The sequence below is a fragment of the Rhinolophus sinicus genome, linkage group LG03, assembly GCF_036562045.2.
Source record: "Rhinolophus sinicus isolate RSC01 linkage group LG03, ASM3656204v1, whole genome shotgun sequence".
NCBI classification, from domain to species: Eukaryota; Metazoa; Chordata; class Mammalia; order Chiroptera; family Rhinolophidae; genus Rhinolophus; species Rhinolophus sinicus.
The window spans coordinates 121,569,412-121,595,061 of NC_133753.1; the positions used below are offsets into that span (position 1 = coordinate 121,569,412).

General features: G+C 36.0%; 1 protein-coding gene across 2 annotated transcripts; it reads left to right on the forward strand.

Annotated features, from left to right (window-relative positions):
- Positions 1–25,119, forward strand: FEM1C (fem-1 homolog C). 2 transcript variants are annotated; one of them, XM_019727821.2, is made up of 3 exons: positions 1–394; positions 1,245–1,926; positions 20,528–25,119. In XM_019727821.2, exons 2-3 carry the CDS (start codon positions 1,383–1,385, stop codon positions 21,835–21,837), a joined length of 1,854 nt encoding a protein of 617 aa, XP_019583380.1. In that variant the 5' UTR covers positions 1–394; positions 1,245–1,382; the 3' UTR covers positions 21,838–25,119. The 2 variants fall into 2 exon arrangements, with proteins under 2 accessions (XP_019583380.1, XP_019583381.1); XM_019727822.2 differs by lacking the exon at positions 1–394 and adding an exon at positions 693–1,060.
- Positions 25,120–25,650: the final 531 nt, after the last annotated feature.

Sequence of the window (25,650 nt, forward strand, 5' to 3'; positions counted from 1 at the left end):
TCAGGCCGGCCGGCCCGCCCAGCCCCTAGGCGGTTGCTCGCGGTGGCCGCCGCCCTCCCCCGGTCCAATGGCGCGGCTGCCGCGTCAGTGATGTGAAGCAGTGCTCAGGCTTGTCCGGCCCCCGGCCCGCAGCCCATTACACCCTCCGCCGCGGCAGCCGCTGCAGCAGCTGCATCCCGCGCAGACTTGGGAGGGCGGGAGGCCCTCTGGCGTGGCGGGGCGGAGCGAGCGGCGCGGCCGGACTCATTCCTGTGGGGCGCGGGGCATGGAGGAGCTGAGCGACCGCAGGCGGAGCAGGGCGGCCCGGGCGGCGGCGAGGACAACGGTTTCAATTTGAAGGGGCGGCCCGAGCCCGAGCGGCCAGCGGCGGCTGGAAGGACTAGCCCACGGGCAGGTAGTAGCGGCGGAGGCCTGCCCGATCCGGGGCCGCGGCCTGAGGCGCCCGCGGGGAGGCCTGGGCGGGAAGGGGAAGGGGAAGGAGGGCGCCCCCGGCAGCTGAAGGTGGCAGCAGGCTGGAGGCCACAGGCTCGTCGGCCCGCCACGAGGGGGTCGTGTTCGTTGGAGAACCTTGGGGAGGGGCTGCCCATATCTGGAAAAGGTAGAGCTGAAGGTTAAGTGGGGTGTGTGTGGCGGGCTGTGGTTTGGGAACCCTGCGGATCCCCTGGAGGCGGGGGTATAAAAATGGGGCGGGTAAAGTTAGCTAAAAGGCAGCCGGATTTCCTGAGAGTCTCGAGTAGTTTTAAAGGAGAGAGAAGCTTTGGGTGAGGGTTTTGGCGTTAGCTGGCCGTGGTTTGTTGTGTCCGACCTTTTTGTTCCTCCTCGAAACCCATCCTGGCCACAACGAGGCCTTCCATCCTCGCGCCCTTGTCCGCTCTCCTCTGCAGATGTGAGACAGAAAGATTTCTGAATCCGCGTCTCGTGCCTGTTTCGCTTGTAGTCTCCCTGGGCGTGTGCAAAGCAAAACTAGAACAAAGCTGGTTAGGAGGCGAGAAAACCGGTTGCCTGTAGTGTTTAAATTAACCGTAGAAGAGAAGAGACCGCCTCCTACCAAAACATTTGGGTGTGTGGGTACCTTTTTGTATCTCCTTATTCACCTTTTTTGGGGGTGGGGGCGGAATAGTACCTAAAGTATGGCTTTTTCCTCCCTTCCCACGGGAATAGCAATTACGAAAAACCTGAATAGTGTTTTTGCCTTTACCTATGGAAAATTCATTTCAAAATTGCTACTTTTTTTTCCCCTCTAGTTTGGTGCTCTGGTTGTCAGATGTTGGAAGGCAATAGGACAGAACGTACTCTCCTGTAACTCTTGTCTGTGTCGATAGAGTTAAGCTGGAGCTTTGCTTTTAAGGATAAATAAAGCACAGCCTCTCAACTGGACATAAATGGATCTAAAGACAGCAGTATTTAACGCAGCTCGAGATGGCAAACTCCGGCTTCTCACCAAGTTGTTGGCAAGCAAATCTAAAGAGGAGATTTCCTCCTTGATCTCTGAAAAAACAAACGGTGCCACGCCACTCTTGATGGCGGCCAGGTATGGGCACCTTGACATGGTGGAATTCCTCCTGGAGCAGTGCAGTGCCTCCATAGAAGTTGGGGGCTCCGTCAATTTTGATGGCGAAACCATTGAGGGGGCACCCCCTTTGTGGGCTGCTTCTGCAGCAGGACATCTGAAGGTGGTTCAGTCTTTGTTAAATCACGGAGCATCTGTCAACAATACGACTTTAACCAATTCAACTCCTCTTCGAGCTGCCTGTTTTGATGGCCATTTGGAAATCGTGAAGTACCTTGTAGAACATAAAGCTGATTTGGAAGTGTCAAACCGACACGGGCATACTTGCTTGATGATTTCATGTTACAAAGGACACAAAGAGATTGCTCAGTATTTACTTGAAAAGGGGGCAGATGTTAATAGAAAAAGTGTTAAAGGTGAGTTCTTCTTTTTTTTTTTAATTACCACTTATTTTCAGGAAGTTTGATACATAATTGTAATTAGTGGTGTTGAGTACGCCAAAACCTGTTTTGATTAGGTATACCTTCCAGTATAACATTGTTGATTGTTTCTCTGATACTTGATAATACATTGAACAAGTGTGATAAAAAGACTTCCATCACTATGTTAAGCAGAATTTTCTGTCTCTTATTTGGAGTGACTTCCAATTGCTGGGAAATGGGTTCCCCAGAGTCACAGAGCATGTTAGTGGCAGTTCATCTGAGCCCTTGGACTTGTATTTAATCTTTTTGAGAATATACGGTAATGTAATATATTTTTCTTAGCTTTAATTTTTTTATTTCAGAACACTATTGGGATAGAAACTACTGTATTTAGTGAGTCATTTTTTAAAAATTTGTGTTAGATAGGTATTTTATTTGTTACTCTGTCAAGGAAGGTTAGGCCAAACTGACCTGGAAGGATTAATATCAATGGAAAAGGAGGAAAATCTGTTCCTTTACTCCCTAATTATTGTGTGGCCAGTAGAAAATCTTTTTATATAGAACATGTATTAAATATAGCAAGAAAGAAAACAGATTTTTTTTTAACTGCTAACAATACTGAGAGCAAAATAAGGACTAGGTTAAACAGTTGTGCATTTGTTGGCTAGCAACAGTGTAAACAACCTTTGTCCAGAAGATCTCAGGTTTACAATTGTGTATAATTTTCAACGGTTGTAATAAAGTAACAAATGATAGATCAGAATTTTTTAAAACTCTTAAAAACTGTTTTGACAGTGTAATATTTGATACTTGAAAACCTATTTTTGTTAAACATGTTTATACAGCAGCAAAATAATTCACTGTCTGAAAAAAAACTTAAAATTTAAAAGTAACATATATGGTAAAAAAAAATTCAAACAGTACAGATTGGTTTACAATGAAAAATAAGTCTTATCACCCCTGGTTTCTAGACCACTGACCCACTGGCAACCACTATTTACAGTTTTTTTTTGGTGTCCTAGAGATAGTCTGTGAAAATACAAGTATACTTGTCTGCATCAATCTCTCTTCCCCTTCCACTGTTAGCTGATACTTACTGTTTTTTGTTTTAAACCTTAATTTATCTTGGCTGTCATTCAACTCCAACACACATAGCTACGTTATTCTGTTTCATGGCTACACACTATTTTTGTATGAATGCATATTATTTATCTAGTCCCTATTAATGGACAGTTCAGTCACATCCAAAGTAAACAGTGATGCTGTGAATATTCTTGAATATGCTGCTGTCAATATTCTTGAACAAAAGTGTATCTGTGCACACTTGTGTGAGAATAACTTATAAATACCTATAAGTGGAATTGCTGAGTCAAAGTAAATGTGCGTTTATTGTTGTGATAGTGTCTGATTGCCTTTCAGAGACGCTAAACCACACAATTATGGCGCACTATATAGTTGCTGGATATATTTACTAATGTTAGTATGATCCTTTTTAAAAAGTTTTGTTATAAAAATGAAACAGATTCATTGTGATTGAAAAATTTCTTTCCAGAGGAATATAAAAATTTCATAAAATCCAAACACTTAGAGATAATCCTTTCAAAAATATTTCTAAATTTTGCACATAGGTATATGTATGCAATTTTTTAAATATGCCCTTCTATATCTTATTTTTATCTTTAATGCTATTAATTATGGCTCTTTAATTTCAATAGCTGCATACTTTTCTACTAATGGAGTTTTGTATTGCTTCTGGCTTTTCATTATGACAAAATGTGTTTCTGTAAACATACTTATAAATGTTTTCAGTTGTTCCAGATTATCTTTGAGATAGGTTGTTTGGTCAAAGGACAGCATGACTTTTTAAAAAACAACCATCATTCTTTTAAATAATGCTTATTTTAAGAGAACAAATTACTGCTTAAGCATGGTAACCATGTCAATATTGGGAATACTTTGAAATCATAACTAGAAGAGAAAGGGTTAAAAGATATGGTTGCTTGTTTAGGCTTATTGCACTTTTTGTTTCTTTTTTTGGGCTTTTTATTTACCATACAGATTGTTGGTAAACTCATATGTTTAAGTAAAATTGGGGTATGTTTTGAATTCTTATGTCATTGGACAGATGAGTACTGGTACCATTTCCCTTTTGTTTTTCAAAGCTGCTTTAAATATTCCTGGAGATAACAATATATGAGAGAACTATACTATAAACAGCTCATTATTTTGTGAGCGTTCTTCCCTAATAAACTGTGAATGGTATTTAACTTGATTACCTTTGCTATTTAAGGAGAATATTCCTCTTTTGTCGTATAGTATACCTTGTATGAGAATGTGTATATGCTTCCTCTTTTGGTCAATGATCTGCTAATTCTAGAGTCATTTTTTCCCCCCAGTTTCACTATCTAATAATATTCATGTCTTTGAAAAAATATACATGACATGTGAAAACAATTTTATACCAAAAATTGTTTTGATAGCCTCAATTTTATAGACATACATATATACACATATACATATTTGTATTTTATATATACAGAGGGTATGAAAAAATGTATACACATTTTAAAAGGAAAAAACTATACTAAAATTGTAATACTCAATAAATACAGGTAACAAAAGATGCATACAGTTAAACGTTTGACTTTTGCAATTACAAGAGGTGCTCAAAGTGGTTACCGTCAGCATAATTTTAATTGTCTTTTTCTTTCTTAAAATATATATAGGTTTTTTGGGAACCCTCTATATATGTATATATTTGTGTACATATATGCACATATATGTATATATATATGTACTACACACAAAGTGATGTATAGTATATATCTATTATATATTCACTTCCCCTTTTTTGTTTTATATATAATTATAATTATTGTATATTACATATGTAGATATTTAGTATATATCACTTTGTGTGCAGTACTTTTACCTTTTCATGGTGCCTTTAAATTTTGACAGTGATTCTTAATGATTGTTGGGGCAGATTAAAGTACATTGCATCCTCCCCTACTCTCATACTGGCTTTGATAATCACTCTCATTGACTCTTCAGATTTTTTTTTTTAAATGATTTAAGGGGTAATAAAGCAGGAACCAATTGAAACTGAGGCAGGAACACTGGAGAAGCTTCAGACAGAGCATCAAAAAGGACTTTTTCCCCACATTTTTACTACCATCCAGAAAGTGGAAAAGACTAATGAAGACTAGGGATAAAATGGACTAATTTCTTCAGAAATTTTATATGTCAGCTTTTGGAAATGGTTCTGAAGAAAGAAAATGCCAATGGATTATGCTTGGTCTGCTTAAATATAAAATGTATATGAGGTCTACATTCCATTACTTTTTAACAAACAGTTGGCATTTGAATATATTATTTAACCTTTTTCTATTACTTTGTAACAAGCTGTTAGAATTTTGCACATGTTTTAATCTAAGGTGGAATTCATTCATTAGTTGAGAGAGCATTCACTGAGTCCCTAAGTCTGTTAGACTTAGGATATAAAAAGATGAGTAAGACAAGATATCCAGTCTTTGATTCCCTGCTCTTGAACTCATGGTTTGATCAGAGAGACAGATTCATAAGCAGATAGTTAAGCCACAGGATAGTATCTGCAACAAAAGTGCTTTCTTCTATTTGATATTTGAAAATATTTTATCCCCCAACCAGCTCATTACCTGAGGGGACAGTGGGTTCCTTCTTTTACCATGACATTCAAAAAGGGGAGAAAACCTTTGAGATATTTAGAAATACTTCTCCAGTTTAATAGAGTTGATTTTTGAGACAGGAGAGTTGGTTGCTATTTAAAACTATAGACCCCAAATCAGAAGTGATTAGACAAGCCAGTCTTAGAGCTGTCATTGATCTCAGCTCTTTATGGTCATAGCCATCTTTGGCTTTCTTTGGTTCTATTTTATTGTTATTTAAACTCTGAATAGGACTTTGCAGATTTATGGTAAAGTTACTTAAGCCCTTCACTTCCACTTTTGTTTTTGGTAAAATCCATAAAAAACAAATAGATGCTTTTTTTAATATTGCAAAAATAAGTAAAAAGGAGGCAATCAACCAGACTTGACATGGCTTATTTATATCCTGAGTTACAAGACTTCTGTTCAGTTAGTCTTCAGATGGTTCTCCAGGTTGGTTCTATAATTTAGTTATAATTTTGACGTGGTCTTGAGAGGAGGTGAGCGTAGCTTCTACCTACTCCGCCATATTTACCAGAACTCCAGTTCTGCTTTTATACCCAAATTCAACTGGGAACTGACCAGCTGAAAGTGATTGAGTACTACAGACCAATGGAATAGCTCTCGGAGTTGGGATTGGGAAGGCTGGCCCTAGAGGACACACTATCCTCATGCAGGGTCAATTATTAAGTAAGTTGGTAATAAGATAATTACTGCGCATTTTCTGTAGGCTAGGCATTGTGTTGGGCATTGTGGAGTCTAAGAAGATTACAGGACATCATATTTGTTAATTGCTAAAGGAATGGTATAAATCTATGCCGTAGGATTTTACAAGAAAGGCTTCATGGAAAAGTGGAACTGGGCCTTGAAAGGATTGTTGGAGTTAAGACCTGCAGTTAGGATTTGAAAACAGTTTTTAAGGCTTAGGAAATGGCATAAAGAAAGGCACATTGAGAAATATGCTTGGAGGATCCAGGAATTGGAAGGTAGGTATATTTGGACCAAAGGGCACCCAGGGCTAGATTATAAAGGACATTGATGTCTCGGTAAAGGAGTTTGATTTTATTCTTTATGCATTGGTGAACCAGTGAAAGAGAAATAAATGGCTTTTTGTTTGTTTGTTTGTTTGTTTTAAGAGAAACCCATCGACCTACATTCTAATTCTACCACATTTTGAGCTCCTTGAGGCTAGACAGCTGGTGTTTGTATCTATGCATTAGATAGAGTATCTGGCCCACAGTGGGTATTTGGTAAATGGGATTGTTGAATGAATTTCTTGGATTTAACAGAGGAAAGATTATAAACTCCTTGACAGCAAGGACTATTTCTGTAGTCCTTTCAGTATGGAAATACATACATGCAGACTTGACAGTAATTGTGAAAAATAAGTGGTACAGGTATGGAACTCTGTAGGGGTTCAGAAAAGGGAGAAATCCATGTAGGCTCATGATAAGTATAACTAGCTTTGTAAGAGTTTGAAAGAAAGCTAGTTCAGGCAGTTTATTTGCCTTTTTATTATGGAAAATTTCTAACTTATACATATCCAGAGAGAATACATTGAACCACTATGTACTTACTACCTTGCTTCAATTATTAAGCACATTTGCCAAAGTTTTAAAAAACAAAGTTTCTTTCATCTCCTTTTGTTTTCTGCAGTAGTTTAAAACAAACCCCAGGCAATACATTATTGCCTTCTCATAGTATAGGCATTTTAGGGTATAAATGTATTTCAGTTGAGAAAAAGGTAAAAAAAATTACACATATTACTGTAAATACAAAGGAATTTCAAATAAGAAAATCTACCCTATAAATTAAGAACTGTTGGTATTAAGATAATGGATAACTATAATGACTGTTGTCATATAGATATTTCAGTGTACTTCAGGACTGAGTATCAGAAGATGAATTTATATTTTCCTTCTTGACTTTGAGAATTCTTCTCAGCTGTTGGTTAACTCAACACACCTATTTAGAGGAGTAAAAGGGAGGGACTTAAATTTTTATTCTACTCTATAACATATCTCTTTATTTTCATGTAATAATGTTTAAATAACTTACTAGTTGAAGTCATTAATATTTTGACCCCAGATCATCAAATTGCTCCTGCAAGTTGTTCCATGTTCATTCTTTTTCCCCTTGTATTTTCTGACACACTTCCCTATATCCTTGGGGAGACTTGGTATCCTAGTTGGAGAAGCTCAGTTGTAGATGATGTGTCAATTGAGTTCAGTAGGGAAATGCTGTGTTCCTGTTTCCCTGGAGATTGGGTTTTGAAATATGAACCCTCACAGAATTGAACTGAAGTTGGTAAAAATGAATAGATCTTTACCACCACTGTTATTTGAAGAGTTGTAGGCAGAGATTAAGTTTTACTTAATGATCTGGGGGTACATGTGATTCTCTCACTGAGTTCACCTGTATCAGTTCCCTTTGGTCCAAGTATACCTACTTTCCTAGATTGATTAATTAAATTTGTTAGTTTAAAACAAAATTCAGGAAGCCCTTGGCATTCTAGAAATTGATGATGTTGAGACAGGAATGTATGTGATGGAAGATGGAGGTGGACGTTGTGTGGAGAGGCCCTAGTGAAGAAGTCACATGGATGCATATATCTAACTAAAACATCTTTCTCTTTTTTCTCTCCCTTTGGGAAGAGCTGCAGTTGGATAGAGTCTGAACTAGAGTGGCCAGAAAGGGAATTTTAATGAAGTCTGACTTGTAATGTTGTTTTCATCAACTTACATTGTGTAGTTTTCATCATATCACACTGCTATTAGTTCTTTTAAGTCTGATTCCTTAGCTCTTGGGTGCTCTTAGCCTTGAAAATTCTACTTAATGTCTAGACCCATTTCTAGGCAATTTTTATCCCTCAAGTCATAAGAATGTATCTTCTGGGTGCAGATATTTTTTGACATTTAACTTTGTCATGAGCTCAAGGATCTATGTTGTTAAATTTCCATATGCTCCTAGCTCAGTGCCTTATGCAAAGAATTAATGAAGGGAGGGCACATGGTAATCTTGGCACAGTTTGTCTTTGATTCTATTTTGATACCTTTTTTCCGAACTCCTGTCCTTGAGTATCTCTAGTGTTAGAATATACATGGGGGAAGGGAAACATTTTGAGCAGAGGAACCTTTTAGAGCTCCTTTGATGTCCTAAAGGGTTTCTCTCCACCCTGTCTCACCTTCTCCCTTAACACAAGCCAGTTAGTTATTCTGGGAATTAAATACTTGGAATCAGCATTGTTATGCAGTTGAACTGCACGCCCTTTCCTCATCTTTACAAGTGGATCTCTTATGGACTCAGCTTAGTCCCAGCCATAAAGTTGAAAAAGAATGGATGCCAGGCAGAGTAGGCTAAAGAGGAGATGAGAATTGTTTTTGTGCATTTTCAGACAAATCTGTTAACAATAAAAGACCCTTTAATAGCTGCTTCTATCAGTCAAAACTTACACTTTTATAAAAAACACGAGTACTTTGATTTTAAAACAGCTTTGAGACATAATTCACATATCATTCACTGATTTAAAGTGTACAAATCCGTGGTTTTTAGTATGTTCACAGAATTGTGCAACCATCACCACAATCACATTTTCATCCCCACCTCTACTCCTGAAAAAAACTCCATATCCATTAATTGTCACTCTCATTCCCCTTCCTCCCTCATCCCCAAATGGACTAGTTTTGGGCAACCACTAATCTTTCTTGTCTATAAATTTGCCTGTCCTGGACACTTCATGTAAATCAAATCATAATAATGTGGTCTTTTGTGATTCGCTTCTTTCACTTAGCATAATGTTTTCAAGAATCATTCATTTTGTAGCATGTCAGTACTTTATTGCTGAATAATCCATTGTATAGATATACCACATTTATTCATTCATAAGTTGATGGGCATTTGCGTTGTTTCTACTTTTTGTCTATTAGGAGTAATGCTGCTCTGAATATTTGTATAGAAGTTATTTTGTGGATGTATGTTTTCATTTCTTTCAGGTGTATACATAGGGGTGGAATTGCTGGGTAACGTGGTAACTCTCTGTTTAACCTTTTGAGGAACTGCCAAACTTTTCTAAAGCAGCTGCCTGCTATCAAAAGAGTACAGGTCTCTTTAAAATTACAACAACTAGGATTGGCACTTCAGCTAGGTTTTCTTAAGGAATACTACCATGCCTTAATTCATGAACACGCCCCATAATTTCCTTTGCTTACTAACCATCACAGAAGCATCCCAATTAATATGGTTACTTTTTGTTCTTCCAAATTTTCTTAGCACTATTTCTGTTAAGTTATATAGCTAAAAATTAATGTATTTGGATCATACTATTTTAACTTCCTGCAACAATACTTTAACTGAATTAAAAGTGTACCATTATCTTGATTTTTAAGAAGTGCCCATTTAGCAGACATGTCTTTTGAGAAATCATAAAAATTTTCCATTATAAATTCAATTTCAGAAATTTTGTTTCTCCAAATGAACTTGTTATTAATCAGGCATTGAGGATTATATAATACAATACTTACCTTTTTTCTTTAGCTAAAGGTAAATTCATTTAATTCTATTGTTCAATATTCTTAATTTTAATAATAAGATGCCTGGTAATATTTATTTTTGAACTTCGTGTTCTGTTTTCATTGTCTTGAGGATATAAAAATAAGACATGAAGTAGAGATACACAATTTTTGGAAGTAGTCATTATATTATGGAAACATTTTTAAGGTGTGTGTAAACCAGGAAAAATGCATGAGTTGAATTTTCAAAAGTGCTTGGTATGTATTATTATGCATCAAAAGTTTGTCAATGAAATTACCTAGCAAAAATTAAATATGATTTTGTCTTCAGCATGTAAGTTAGCATAGGCTAGTCACAGAATATAGTATGAGGTGTGATAAAAAATATGGTGAATGTTTACATAAAAAAATGTATTACAGTAAAAGACACATTGCCATTAATCCCCCTCAAAATACTCCCCCTCGCTTGAACACACTTACCCATCGTTCTTGCCACTTTCTGAAGCAGTTCTTGAAGTCCTCTTCGTGAGTATCTTTACTTGGCACTGTCATGGCTGCCTTGATGTCCTGAATCGATTCAAAACATTTTACCTTTCATGGTCATTTTGACTTTGGGGAAGAGCCAGAAGTTGCACGGTGCCAGATCTGGTGAATAAAGTGGATGAGGACGTGCCGTAATGGTTTTATTTGACAGAAATTGCTGTACCAGAAGCACTGTGTGACATGGAGCCTTTCCGTTGTCATCAAAAAATATGGTGAATGTTGCTGCTGAGTTCCATCCAATGGAAAGAGGGATTTTCAGTATGGGAAGTAGCACATCAAACTCGTAGTAACCATGTGTGTGACAAGTTTCCACTTGTTCGGTGCAGTCAGTTGGGTGTGAGCTACGGTTGAGAGAAGGTGTGTTTTGAATTGTGCCGTAAATCATCCTCCATCTTGACAATGCTCCGTGTCACACGTTGCTTCTGGTGCAGCAATTTCTGTCAAATAAAAACATTACGGTGTGTCCTTATCCACCTTATTCACTGGATCTTGCACCATGCGACATCTGGCTCTTCCCCAAAGTCAAAATGACCATGAAAGGTAAACATTTTGAATCGATTCAGGACATCGAGGCAGCCATGACAGTGCAACTAAAGTCACTCGCAAAAGAGGACTTCCAGAACTGCTTCAGAAAGTGGCAAGAATGATGGGATAAGTGTCTTCAAAACGAGGGGGAGGATTTTGAGGGGGATTAATGGTAATGTATTTTTTACTGTAATAAATTTTTATTTAAACATTTACTGTATTGTTTGATCACACCTTGTAACTTGATTTTTAAATTCAGGTTGTTATATTTTTTCACAAGTCCTTGCATTTAATACAGCATATCTAACACTCTTAAATGAAACAACTGGTAGAACAAAATTTACAGGCATCTTGTTTTATTGTGCTTTGCTTTATTGCTGTTTGCAGATACTGCAGTTTTTTACAAATTGAATGTTTGTGGCAACCCTGTATTGAGCAAGCCTGTTGGTGCTATTTTTCCAATAGCATTCGATCACTTTGTGTCTTTGTGTCACATTTTGGTAATTCTCTCAATATTTCAAACTTTTTCATTATTATATTTGTTCTGGTGATTTGTGACCAGTGGTCTTTGTTGTTACTGTTACAGTTGTTCCGGGGTACCATGAACAGTGACCATACGACCGTGAACTTAATAGATAAATGTTCTGTGTGATCTGACTACTCCACTGATTTGCCCCCCATCTCTCTTCCTCTACTTATACCTCCCTATTCCCTGACACAACAGTATTGAAATTAGGCCAATTGATAACCCTATAATGGCCTCTAGGTGTTCAAGTGACAGGAAGAGTCGCATATTAAATCAAAAGCTAGAAATGATTAAGCTTAGTGAGGAATGCATGTTGAAAGCCAAGATAAGCTGAAAGCTAGGCCTCTTTGTACCAGTTAGCCAAGCTGTGAATGCAAAGAAAAAGTTCTTGAAGGAAATTAAAAGTTCTACCTCAGTAAACACAAATGATAAGAAAGTGAAACAGCTTTATTGCTGATATGGAGAAAGTTTTAGTGGTCTGGATAGAAAATCAAACCAGCCATAACATTCCTTTAAGCCAAAGCCTAATCCAGACCAAGGCCTTAACACTGTTCAATTCTATGAAGGCTGAGCGAGGTAAGGAAGCTGCAGAAGAAAAGCTTGAAGCTAGCAGAGGTTGCTTCATGACGTTTAAAGAAAGAAGCCATCTCCATAACCTCAAACTGCAAGATGAGGCAGCAAGTGCAGCTTCTAAGCTGCAGCAAGTTATCCAGAAGATCTAGCTCAGATAATTAAAGAAGGTCGCAACATTAAACATCAGATTTTCAATGTAGATGAAACAGCCTTATACTGGAAGAAGATGCCATCTAGGACTTTCATAGCTAGAGAGAAGTCAGTGCCTGTTATTTTAAGAAGTTACCACAGACATCAACATTGAGGCAAGACCCTCGCCAGCAAAAAGATTACGACTCCTCAAAGGCCCAGATGGTGATTAGCATTTTTTAGCAAGAAAGTATTTTTTAATTAAGGTATGTGCATTGTTTTTATAGGCATAATGCTATTGTACATTTAATAGTGTAGTGTAGTATAAACATAACTTTAATATGTACTGGAGGTCAAAAAATTCATGTGACTTGTTTTATTGCCGTACTCATTTTATTTGCAGGTTCTGGAACTGAACCCCCAATATCTCCAAGGTATACCTGCATACAGTAAATATAACAGGCAGGTGGTTATTTTAAAAAGTACTTATATATATAGAAAGATTAATCCCAGAAACTGAAACATAAATAGACATGTCATAAAAGAAAATAAAGTTTGTGAACAGACATGGAAAAATATTCTGCATAACTAGGTATAAAGGTAATATAAATTAAAATGCAAAGATTAATTCCAGTGGTAGGAAGAATACTATAAAAATGGAACTTTTAAGAGATTTTATAATTCCTTTTGAAGTGAATTAAAGACGTGTGTTAAGCTATCACATTTGTGATTCTATTAAGGTATGCGTTAATATTTTTGTCATTTGTTTATTGAAGTATGATGTATGTACAATAATATCCATCCTTTTTAGTATGCAGTTCTGTACATTTTGACAGTCATACTGTAATTAAACTACCACTACAATAAAGATAGAACAGAAAGTTCCTTCATGTCCCTTTGTAGTCAGCCCCTCTCCTAGCACCTGTCTTCTGGCAATCACTAGTCTGTTATCTGTTCTGATAGTTTTTTAGTCACCAATTCTAATAGTGAAAATTTTAAAGCCATGCAGATGTCTATTAACAGGAAAGTGTTTATGTAAATTATGACTGCTTCCTTACTTGAACTTGCACCATAAAGACCTAAGAATGACTGTGTGGTAACGTGACAAAAGGACAAGATGGAGGTGAGAAGCAGGCAACATTGTATATGCACTGATTACAACTTTATCAAAACATACTATGTAAAAGAGACGTGGAGACATTACACTAATTATAGTTGCTTTCAAATTAGGCTTTTTTTTTTAATCCTCTGTTTTCTAAATTTTTAAGTAATGCTATAATTCGGAAACTTTTTATAGGGCTTCCAGGGCATGAAAGTAGAGTATTAACAAGATCCCCTCAATTAAGATTCTTCCTTCTAAGGTTTTACTTTTTAAAGTCACTTGTCCTCAAGCTAAGTTTGAACCATTTTTTTGTGATACCAAGTATTAAAAATGTAAGAATCTACCTCAGTTTTAACAGTGTGCTAACTGGGATATAAAGGAAATATAGGATGCACGAGTACTTTAGGAATAGACAATTGAGGGAAGAAAACCTATTTCTGAAGCAGTAACATTATACTATTGTAAGGTATTACATAATACTGTAATAGTAGATGTAATATGAGTACCTACCAGGATGAGTGATACCTTTATTCACCATTATTCTCAAAATGACAAATTAATAAGGCATAATGAAGGAGGCCTCTATGAGCAGCTTAAATTCTGATGAAACTTGAAAGACAAGTTAAAAAGGTAAAGAAGAGTATATTACAGGAAAATTAAGAGCAAAGGCTTGGAGATGGAAGTAAGCACACCTTTCTGGTGCTAGGAGAGATACTTAGGATGGAGTGATGTGAAACAATCAGAATGTCTACCTTAGTATGGCAGGTATGGTTAATGTCGTTTGGATTAGACTAGGTGTTGGCAAACTATGACCCAGGTGTCAAATCCTGTCTACCCTCGGTTTTTGGACTGCCTGAGAGCTAAGAAATGGTTTTTATATTTTTTTAATAGCTGAAAAATCAAATGATGAATAATATTTCATGATGTGAAAATTAGAGGAAAGTCACGTTTCAGTGTTCATAAGTAAAGTTTTATTGGAAAACAGCCATGTCCATTAATTTGACATATAGTAGTCCCCCCTTATCCGCAGTTTCACTTTTCATGGTTTCGGTTAACCCAAGGCCAACCACGGTCTGAAAATATTAAATGGAAAATTATAGAATAAAAATTTCATAAAGTTTAAATTGCACACCGTTCTAAGTAGTGAGATGAAATCTCTTGCTGTCCTGCCTGGGACGCGAGTCGTTCCTTTGTCCAGCATATCCATGCGGTATACACTACCCCTCCGATAGTCACTTATCAGGCCTCTTGGTAATCAGATTGACTGTTGCAATATCACACTGCTTGTGTTTGAGTAACCCTTATTTTACTTAATAATGGCCCCCAAAGCGCAGGAGTGGTTTAAACTTTATCGTAGGTCTGTACGTATGTATAGGAAAGAACAGTATACGCATATGTAGGATTTGGTACTGTCTTTGATTTCAGGCATCCACTCAGGGTCTTAGAACATATCCCCTGTGTGGATAAGGGGGGACTACTGTATTGTCTATGGATACTTTTCTGCTATATGGCAGAGTTGAGTGGTAACAACAGAGACCTTATGGTCTGCAAAGCCTAAAACACTACCTAGCCTTTTACAGGAAAGTTTGCCAACTTCTGGGCTAGATTCACAGTGCAGCATTCACATTAGAAATGATAAGAAATGAAGCTGGAGAGGTAGGGTAGGGAAATAATTCTGTCTTTAAAATTCATTTCCCATAGTGTATCTTCTTATGTGTATTCCCACTAACCAAGATTAAGCTTTACTTCACGTACCATGCCTTCTACAACTATAGATTTCTTCCTCATTGCCCTCCCACCCGCATATAGCTGGTGCTTTGAGAATCAATGCTGTGGAAATTTGAAAGCCATCTTAAAGATTTTCAGCTATTTCCTTAGAGGAAGCCTGAAAGCTTTGGAGTTGGAAAATAGTATGATTGGTGGAAGTTGTATTATAAGGTTTGGCTTATATTGGGTATAACATTTATGGGAGTCTAGTATGACTAGCATTTAAAATATGACCAGTACTCAGAAATGAGCAATACTCTGAAATGGTGATTGGGAAACATGGGTTTATGTTTTACTACTAATATCTCTGTCTTCTATTTTTACAGTAAGTTTATCTTCTCTACTTTGCATAGTTATTAATATAAGATTATAAAGCTAGTAAAACTTAGGAAAATAAATGCTGTGCTAGCAGCATACTGGTATCTTTCTTTGTCATTAATTTCTGCTTTATATTATTTGCTTCTATAGTCTCTGGTTTTAGTTTTTAGTTTTTCTCCTATAACTTCTTGAGATGGAAATTTAGCTATGTTTTTAAAAACCTTTCTTCTTTTCTAATGTACATTTAAGCACAGTTGTAGCCATACCCCATGAGATTTGTTATTTAGTGTTTTCATTATCATGCAGTTAAAAATATTTTCTGTTTTCTATTGGTATTTCTTCTTTGGCCCATGGGTTATTTAGAAGTATATTTTAAAATTTGAAATATATGGAGATTTTTCTGGTTATTTCTTTGGTTGTTTTTAATATCTAGCATTGTGAACTTAAAACATACTCAGTGATTTCTGCCCTTTGACATTTGTGTGAGACTCACTTTAGGGCCCAGAATATGGTCAATATCTGTATACACTCCATGTATCTTTGGGAAAAAACGGTATTTTACGTATTGAGTCGAGTGTTCATTTATATATGTCAGTTAAATCAAGTTTATTAATTGTGTTCAAATCTTCTATATCCTTATTGATTTGGGTCTTCCATACTGAGAAAGGTGTGTTCAAATGTACTGTTATTGTGGATTTGTCTGATTTTTCCTTGTAGTTCTGTTGATTTTTGCTTTATGTAATTCAAATCTATATTTTTACATGAAAACAAATTTAGAATTATATCTTTATGTTGTTTTGAATTTTATATCATTATAAAATATTTTGCCTTATCTCTAATGCAGTTTACTTTAAAGTCTACTTAGTCTGATATTTTAATGTCGGACACCTTTCTTATGGTTAGTTTTTACATAAGGCGTATGTTTTTTTCCCATCTTTTCACTTCATCCTTTTTCTTTCCTTATATTTAAGGTGTGTCTCTTGTAAGTACCATGTAGTTGAATTTTCTGTGTTTGTATTTTGTCTGACTGTTTCTGTCTTTTAATGGGAACATTTAGTTTGCTTGCATTTAATGTAATCACTGATATATTTGGATTTTAGTCTTCTATTTACTTTTTGGTTTTTATTTGTCCTATTTTGTATTCTTTGCCTCTCCTTTTTTGTTTTTGGGTTATTTTTCATTATTTCAGTTTTTCTCTATATTAGAAAATATGTAGTGATTATATACATACTCTATTTTGGTGGTTACCCTAGATAGTACTACTTTGACTTATCAAATGCTAACATAAATTTCTATATTTATCTCTTTCCAAGCAATGTAGAAATCTTAGAATACTTTAACTCCAATTACCCTACTTTTATGCTATTGCTGTCAAGCATTTTACTTTTATATGTGTTTCAAGCCCTACAAGACATTATTATTTTTAAAGTCAATATTTATTTAGAACTCCCACAAATTACCCTTTATGTTGATATTTATGCCCACATCTCCAGGCTTCCATGTAGCTCATCTTTTTGCCTAAAGAACACCCTATAGTATTTAATTTAGGTCTGCTCTGCTGGTAATAAACATCTTAGTTTTTTCTCTTGTTTTTCTTTCTCACCTGAAATGGTCCTTTCTTTCACATGTACTTTTGATGTGGGTATACAATTTTAAGTTGGTAGTTGTTTTCCTTTATTGCTTTTAAGATATTCTATTGTTTCCTGGCTTCTGTTTTTCCTGATGAAAACTTTTCTAAAAGAGTCTGCTACTCTTTTGCAGGTCATTTCCACCTATTCTCTGAAAGATTCTTCTCTGTCTTTAGTTTTCAGCAGTTTTGTTGTAGTGTGTGTCAAAGTGATTTTTTAAAAAAATAATTTATCCTTGGTATTTTGTAAAACATTAAATTTATAGTTTAATCTTTGATCAACTTCAGAAAATTCTCAGACTTTATCTTTTTAAGTATTGCTTTAGGTCAGTTTTCTTCCCCTAGAATTCTAGTTTTAAGTGTGTGACGACTTCTGACAACATTCCTTCTGTCTCTTACAGTCTCCTGCTTTTCCATCCTTTCACCTCCATGCTTCTTTCTGTGTATTTTCATCTAATTTTCTAGTTTACTAGTTCTCTATTTAGCTATGTGTAGTCTGCTTTTAAAGCTACCCACTGAGTTTTTCAGTTCTAGAATGTCCATTTGGTTCTTTTTTGTAATTTCCAGTTTTCTGTCTAATTCTCGAAATTGTTTTTTAATCTGTCTGAATATGCTAAGCATAGTCATTAATTTAAAGTCTGTGTCTGGTAACTGAATTATTTGGATCTTCTGGTGGGATTTTTCTGGCAGCTCTTATTTCTGTTAGTTTTTGTGTTGTGATTCTTGTTTTCTGTCCACTATTTTTAATTGGATACCAAACATTACATATGAAGAATATAAAAAATAATTTGAGCCCTGCCTGGTATGACAGTATCTTCCTCTAAGTAGTATTTGTGTTTGCTTCTGGCTTTTGATTATGTGTACAAGCAATCCTGGATTGCTTTCATATTGAGATAATTTTAAATATAGACCTTCAGAGCTATAACTCAAAGTTTAGGGAGATTTCAAAGTTCCCTTCTTAGTGAACTCTGTAGACTCCAGTTGACCCCTCTAGCCCTGTGAGGTTGTCAGAAGCTCTGCTGAGATTTTCATCTGCCTCTTCCAGAATTGGTAGAGACCGTTGGGGGAAGCTTCCCCAAATGCTGGACTATATTTCTCTAGTTTTCTTACTTCTCGTGGATGTTAATCCCCTTGTTAGTGCTTACAGGATGCCAAACAGATTTTTAAATGTACATTTTTCAGCTTTTCTAGTTCTTAGTGTGGGAGGGTGATCATATTACGTCTGCCATTATTAGATGTGAAAGTCTTCCTTATTCTTTTTTTAAACCACCATTGTTTTTCAAAATATGGTGTATTCAAAATATATATTCTGTATTTTTCCAATATAGTAATTCAGTTAATTACAAAAGAACTGGCTTTTGCTCCATTTTTATCCTTGATTTTGTTACTGTGACTAGATAAGAATGCCATCTAAGCCTTCTCTTTATATTTCTCTTATATTGTCTATTTTTCAGAGAAAAATGAGAATATTAGGGATTCTTAATTCAAAAAAGATTTTTCAATATACTTAGTAGTAGTCCTGTTTAATTGAAATTATTTTGAGCAAATGAACATCAGTATTCTGAAGTTCTGGACTCTCTTAGAGCTTGGATACCATACACATTGCTAAAACATTCTTTCTATCAGATACCATTCCATTGTAAACCATGAAATCCTGGGTCAGAATAAATATCCAGATAATTATTTAGTCCTTTTAGATGCCAGAGAAGACTAAACAGGGTAAACTTGTGGATAGATTGAAGTCCTAATATATTATAATCTTTACATTTTTGGAATTTTAGTTATAGATTTGTTATGTGAAGTGTTCGGGTTTAAACTACTTTCTAGTGCACATGCTGCGTCAGGGGTCCCCAAGGTCACCCCCTTGTTTGGAGGTGACTCAGCATGTAATTGTCCTCATGGCTACGATTTATTACAGTGATGTGATAATGACGTGCAGCTGGGTCATACAGGGAAGGGCACAGGAGGGATCTAGAGGAATCTATGTGCAGGCTTTCTTATGCTGTCCTTCTCATGAGGTCACATAGAGCACTGTCTTCCCCTAGCAACATAATGCGCGTGTGCAGTGTTTCTGCCCAGGGAAACCCATTAGAGACTCAGTGCCCAAGATTTTTATTGGGTGCTGGTCACGTAAGCACCCTTTCCCGAGCACATATCTAAAATTCTAAAATCCCAGAAGGAAATCAGGTGTTCAGTATAAACTGCATTGTTTGTACAAACAGTGAGCTACCCTTATCATTTAGGAAAAATTCTATATCTTGGAACTGTTTACCTCCCAAGTTCCTGGATGCTGGCTAAGGGCTGTCTCAGCCAGCTACGTGAACTGTGCTGCACACATGCCTAAAATGACTCACTGTGGAAATTTTCTGTCAACAATGTATGTGAATATCAAAAGTCTGCATGATAATTTTTGTTTCGGTAATTAGTAAATGTTTATCATTAAACTTTGGTACCTAAAATACTTGGGTGGTTATAATGTCTTAATATGTTCCACAGGTTTTTACTAGTGTACCAGTGCCTGTTGTCAGTTTTAATCCATGTGTGGGAAGAACAGGACAGTGTTAGAACATTTAGTACATCTAAAAAGGTTGTTTAAAAAGTTAAATTACAATGGGAAATAATCAATTATGAAAACAGACTTCATATGTCTCCTTTTAAATTTCATATGGAACCACCCACATATTTTTCAAATTTCAGTAGACTTGTTTTTGTTATGGGAGCTTTTTGAAGAAAGTAATTTGTTACCAAGATTTTGGACTAAAACAGTTGGAAGCTTACTTGGCAATCAGAAATATTGGAAAAAATAATTTCTGACTACTGTTAGAATCAAATTGGAGAATCTTAGATATTGTAGACCAGATTTCTCGTTTCTAAATGTAGAAGCTGACCCAGAAAGTTAAGTGACTGTCAGCAAAACTGTGAATAGCTGGTTAATTTCATTTCATCAGTTTTTAGTTATAGAATATGCACTTGAAGACGTTATTAAAAATACCAAGAGGCCATGGATTACTTTGGAATTTCATCTGGTGACTTTGGATATCTTTTCGTGCCTAATTTGGCTATTTCATTTATTCAACAAATTTAACAAGTAATTCTTTAACCCCTGCTATGTGTCAGACACTAGTTTTAGGTGCTGGGGAGGGTTTTGTTTTTTTTTTGTGATCAAATTAAAGTATGTCTCATTAAGGGTGGCTTGAAGCTACCTGCTTTTCTTTAGGTTCTAAAGTATGTACATGTGTTACATTGTATCCTGGTCCCTCAAAATATGTTCTCCTTTTTCCTCTCCTTAAGGTAATACTGCATTGCATGATTGCGCAGAATCTGGAAGTTTGGACATCATGAAGATGCTTCTTATGTATTGTGCCAAGATGGAAAAGGATGGTTATGGAATGACTCCCCTTCTCTCAGCAAGTGTGACCGGTCACACAAATATTGTGGATTTTCTGACTCACCATGCACAGACCAGCAAGACTGAGCGGATCAATGCTTTAGAGCTTTTGGGAGCTACATTTGTAGACAAAAAAAGAGATCTACTTGGGGCTTTGAAATACTGGAAAAAGGCAATGAACATGAGATACAGTGATAGGACTAATATAATTAGCAAACCAGTGCCTCAGACACTGATAATGGCTTACGATTACGCCAAGGAGGTAAACAGTTCAGAAGAGCTGGAAGGCCTTATCGCTGATCCTGATGAGATGAGAATGCAGGCTCTATTAATTAGAGAACGCATTCTTGGTCCTTCTCATCCTGATACCTCTTATTATATTAGATATAGAGGTGCTGTCTATGCAGACTCTGGAAATTTCAAACGATGCATCAACCTATGGAAGTATGCTTTGGATATGCAGCAGAACAATTTGGACCCTTTAAGCCCAATGACCGCCAGCAGCTTATTATCTTTTGCAGAACTGTTCTCTTTTATGCTACAGGATAGGGCTAAAGGCCTGCTGGGCACCACCGTTACATTTGATGATCTTATGGGCATACTGTGCAAAAGTGTCCTTGAAATAGAGCGAGCTATCAAACAAACTCAATGTCCGGCTGACCCATTACAGTTAAATAAGGCTCTTTCCATCATTTTGCACTTAATTTGCTTGTTAGAAAAAGTTCCTTGTACTCTAGAACAAGACCATTTCAAAAAGCAGACTATATACAGGTTTCTTAAGCTGCATCCAAGGGGAAAGAATAACTTCAGCCCTCTGCACCTGGCTGTGGACAAGAACACTACGTGTGTCGGCCGGTACCCTGTTTGCAAGTTTCCATCTCTGCAAGTGACTGCGGTTCTGATTGAATGTGGTGCTGACGTGAACGTCAGGGATTCCGATGACAACAGCCCTCTGCACGTCGCTGCTCTGAACAACCACCCCGATCTCATGAAGCTTCTCATTAAATCAGGTGCACATTTTGATGCCACAAACTTGCACAAACAAACTGCTAGTGACTTGTTGGACGAGAAGGAAATCGCTAAAAATTTGATCCAGCCCATAAATCATACCACACTGCAGTGTCTTGCTGCTCGTGTCATAGTGAATCATAGAATATATTATAAAGGGCATATCCCAGAAAAGCTAGAGACCTTTGTTTCACTTCATAGATGATAATTTGACTGTACTTTAGCACTGATAAAGCACGAATTGTTAACAGTTGTTTCATAAATGAGCACTGTTGTGATGACACCAGCATTCATTTAGCTTGATATCATCGTGCTCTCATTGGCTAAAGCATTATAAGCATCAAATTTACAGGATTGGTTTCCCAGTATTTAATATAAATATACCATATAATATATTGTTTGTGAATTATTGAGAAATGTAATGTCATATTCAGATTTCTAAAATTGTCTGCCAAAGGCTTATCCATTCTAGTTTCGTTTGCTGTTTGGTGTTTGGGAGAGTTAACCATTTTTCAGTGGTGTGTATACTTTTCTGGTTTGTGAATTTTATACAGTTGAAGGTCTTTTTTTCCTGCTTCCTTCTCTTTTCCAAGCTTCTCCCCTGTTTCTACTGTTTTTCTGAACCATTTCTACTTATTTTTTTTTTCCCTTATGGACCTAGGGTGTACAAACTTTATGGACTTGTTACCATTTGCAGTTACCATAAGTGCTTTATCTTCTCTATGCACAGGCTTAAACTTGACTGTTGTATGTTAGCATATTTTCTATGCAGCAGTTGGTCAACTTCAACTCAAAACACTGTTAAGTTTGTTACAAGGTTCATTTTATGAAAAGTACTCTTGTCGCATGACAATTTTTAGAGCGACTGGTTAGCTACCTGAGCTCAAGCTTTTTTGTTTGTTTCTTTCCTTCACTTCTGAGATTTCTTTCTCTCGTCCACTGAAATTATTGTGTGCTAAATTTGGGAAACAAATCTATTCTAACTCATTAACCCAGTTGAAATTTAGGTCTGTCATCTTAATATATCACGCAGTAAAAGGAAGAATCTACAAAATGACCCACCTTTCATGCTGTGCCAGCATTGTCCTGCTTGTGCTGATGATGTCATTAGGTGTAGAGAATTCGCTTAAATTTAACCTAAAGTTTATCACACAGCTTAATGAGTCACATTGAAATATTCCATAATTGAACTGCAAATCACTTTTAGTTACAAAAAAGAGCTAAAGCATGTCAGTGGCATGATGCTTGCCAAGCCCGATCTCGGCCTCTAGGATAATTAAGGTATTTTAGTATGCAGTTTGCTGCCATAGTATCCGAGGTCAGTAACGGTGTTCTTTCTTTCTTCACGCTTAAGTATACCTTTAAAGATAACTTGCATGAATTACTTTGGTCTCAATTATTTGTCACCATAGTTGAACACAAGAGGTTGCAGTGCTTCCTGTTCTCTTACTGAAAGTTAGCTTTTTTTTCCTTTGATTTTTTTTTTTTTTAATAGTTTTGCTAATGCCACAGAAAGGGCTCTTTTAACTGAAGAAAAGATAAGTGAAAAGTACTAAAAAAAGATTCAGGTAATTATCATTCAGCACTTTACTGTTACTCAGAATAAAATTTATGATGGCATATTTGCCCTGCAAATGTCTTAACGAAATTGTTCTGAATAAAAACTCCATATTGGTTTGAGAAAAATTCAGTTTACCTGTGAGTTTAATGAGCTGGATCACTCGGATTTTTGTGTTCACATTTTATTCTGAGGGTTGATGTAATGGTATTTAAGGAGTCATCATTGCAAACAGCCACATTAGGTTTATTTCATCATTATTCAGTAAAAAACTTGTATTGAAGAGTAGTAACTAAAACAGCGTTAGACTTACTTTCTGGTTAAATAATTGAGGTTTAATTTTTAAGAAAGATATCCTTATTTTACTAGGTTATAAATTTAATTTCACCATTGAAAAAGGTCTGGATATAAAAATGGTTGTTCTCCAACCTTTTGATGAAGAGATTTTAATACCTTATTTACCATGGGCAAATTTGATGACATATTTGAACTGCCATATAATAGAAATTGTGATTTGGACAAATATTCTAGAAATATCATACATCAGTATTTTGGAATCATTGACTAACTTTGTGATATAAGAGTTATATAGCATGAGCTGCTTTTCTTTTTTTTAAAAAGGAAAGCTTTTCAAGTAGAGTAAATCTATATTAGTTGATCTCAATTTTGGGGTAAAAGAGCAATTTTAAGGGATTTAATATTTTCCCCTCCTTTTTTGGAAGGGGTGGGAAGGCTCACAGGCTTCTATAGTAAGGCACATCTCACAGTGTTTCACAGGTAAACTTGAATTGTGCGACTGTAGTATAAAATAAGGATTTCTTTACATAATGTTTTTCCACCACTAAATATAGATAACTTAGAACTGTCCTTCAGTCTTGATAACTGAAATGCCTTATTTCCCTTAGGATACAATTCTCCTATTTGCCATCTCCCCAAATGCCATTAGGAGCGCTTGAAAAATCAGTTAGTTTAATAGCTAAAAATTGTCCATGATTTTATTTTGGAGGAGGTTGGTTAACAAACATGACCTCCGACACCACTTAGGCCTCTGTCAGAAAGTATTCTCAAAATTGTGAGACTGAATTAAAAATAAACAAAAAAACCTGTTATTTTTTTAACCACAGATGAGTAATTTAATAATGAGCTACATGTACTCATTTGAATCAAACTAAACTAGACACTGTAGCATGGTGATGTTGGCCGGAGTTAATGTGTAAGTTTTGAGTACATTTCTATAAAAATGCCCTTTTAAGGCCTGCTGAATTTTAGATGTTCCACTATTGATCGTTTCTATAAAAGAAGTGATCATTTTACTGAGATAAGATACCAATCTATAATGATAAATGGAGTATAGATTTTAAAAAGTCATTTTCTTATTCATACATCTGACAGGCATATAAGCCCAAGTCAGCAAAAGATAATTTGGTGCCCAGTATGATTTTGAAGTTAAGTAACTGCTCACTGGTAAAGTAACTACCTTAATGTATAATATTTTAGAGACGCCCATCTACTGTGACTTGGGAAAATTGTTAGGTTATATTTGAAAAGGTGGCTCTTTAATAGCATATTGCCCAACAGAAACCTTAGGTTGAATTTTACAGGTATACTAATCCTTATAATTAATTTTCTCAGAATTGTGGGAGCTGGATGAGGTAATAACCATATTCTTGTGCACTGTAACAGCAACATTATTGCTTGGAACTTGAACCATTTTAGAGTTAGATACTAAGGAAACTAAAATTAGTTGGTCATCTTTTTTTGCCCTTACATATCACTAAACAACTAGTTTCTCTCCCTTTTGTCAGTTCCCATTATGTATTTTTCAAAAGAAGTACTGTATTCAGGTGCCAGCCAATAAATTGTCACACAGTGGAAAATGATATGCCACAACATTCATTGTAAGGTTTAATAAAGTTAAATTTGCACCAAGTACAAGTGTATTCTTATGAACTTAATACTTGATTGATGTTATAATGCTTTTGATAGTGGGCTCCTGCTTCAAAAAACACCTACTAATTTATGGTCAGTTAGAACTTAAGAGATAGCATTTATTATTAATACTTCTATGTAAAAAACAAAGATGATTTATGTACAGTTTTTTCTAAATTTTTTTCCAGTAAAGACCAGAGGAATTCAAGATGGGAAAACTTGTGAAATGTGTGGGAAAGGGGTTGCTTTTAATTCTTGGTTTTTTTGACTGGTTTGATAGTAAGTTTCAGAAGTATGTCATAAATATATTACTATGAAGGTAAGTTTTACAAATTTATTTCCATCCCTTTTAAATCATAAAATCTAGTACTGCTTGTCTTGTCCTTGTATGTAAGTTTCCTAATACAAAAAGCTTTAATAGATCCAGAAAACGTACTGGCTATAATGTCTAAGCTCCAAGTGTAGATTGAAATACCCAGTTGAGTAGGCTTTTCCCTTTTGAATCATTACCCTGTCATATTTCTAACAAGT

Bases quoted from the DNA above. Each gene is read 5' to 3' on its own strand.
- FEM1C (XM_019727821.2), top strand. From the start codon at position 1,383: ATGGATCTAAAGACAGCAGTATTTAACGCAGCTCGAGATGGCAAACTC. The intron at 1,927-20,527 runs GTGAGTTCTTCT...CCTCTCCTTAAG, and splicing joins TAATAGAAAAAGTGTTAAAG to GTAATACTGCATTGCATGAT.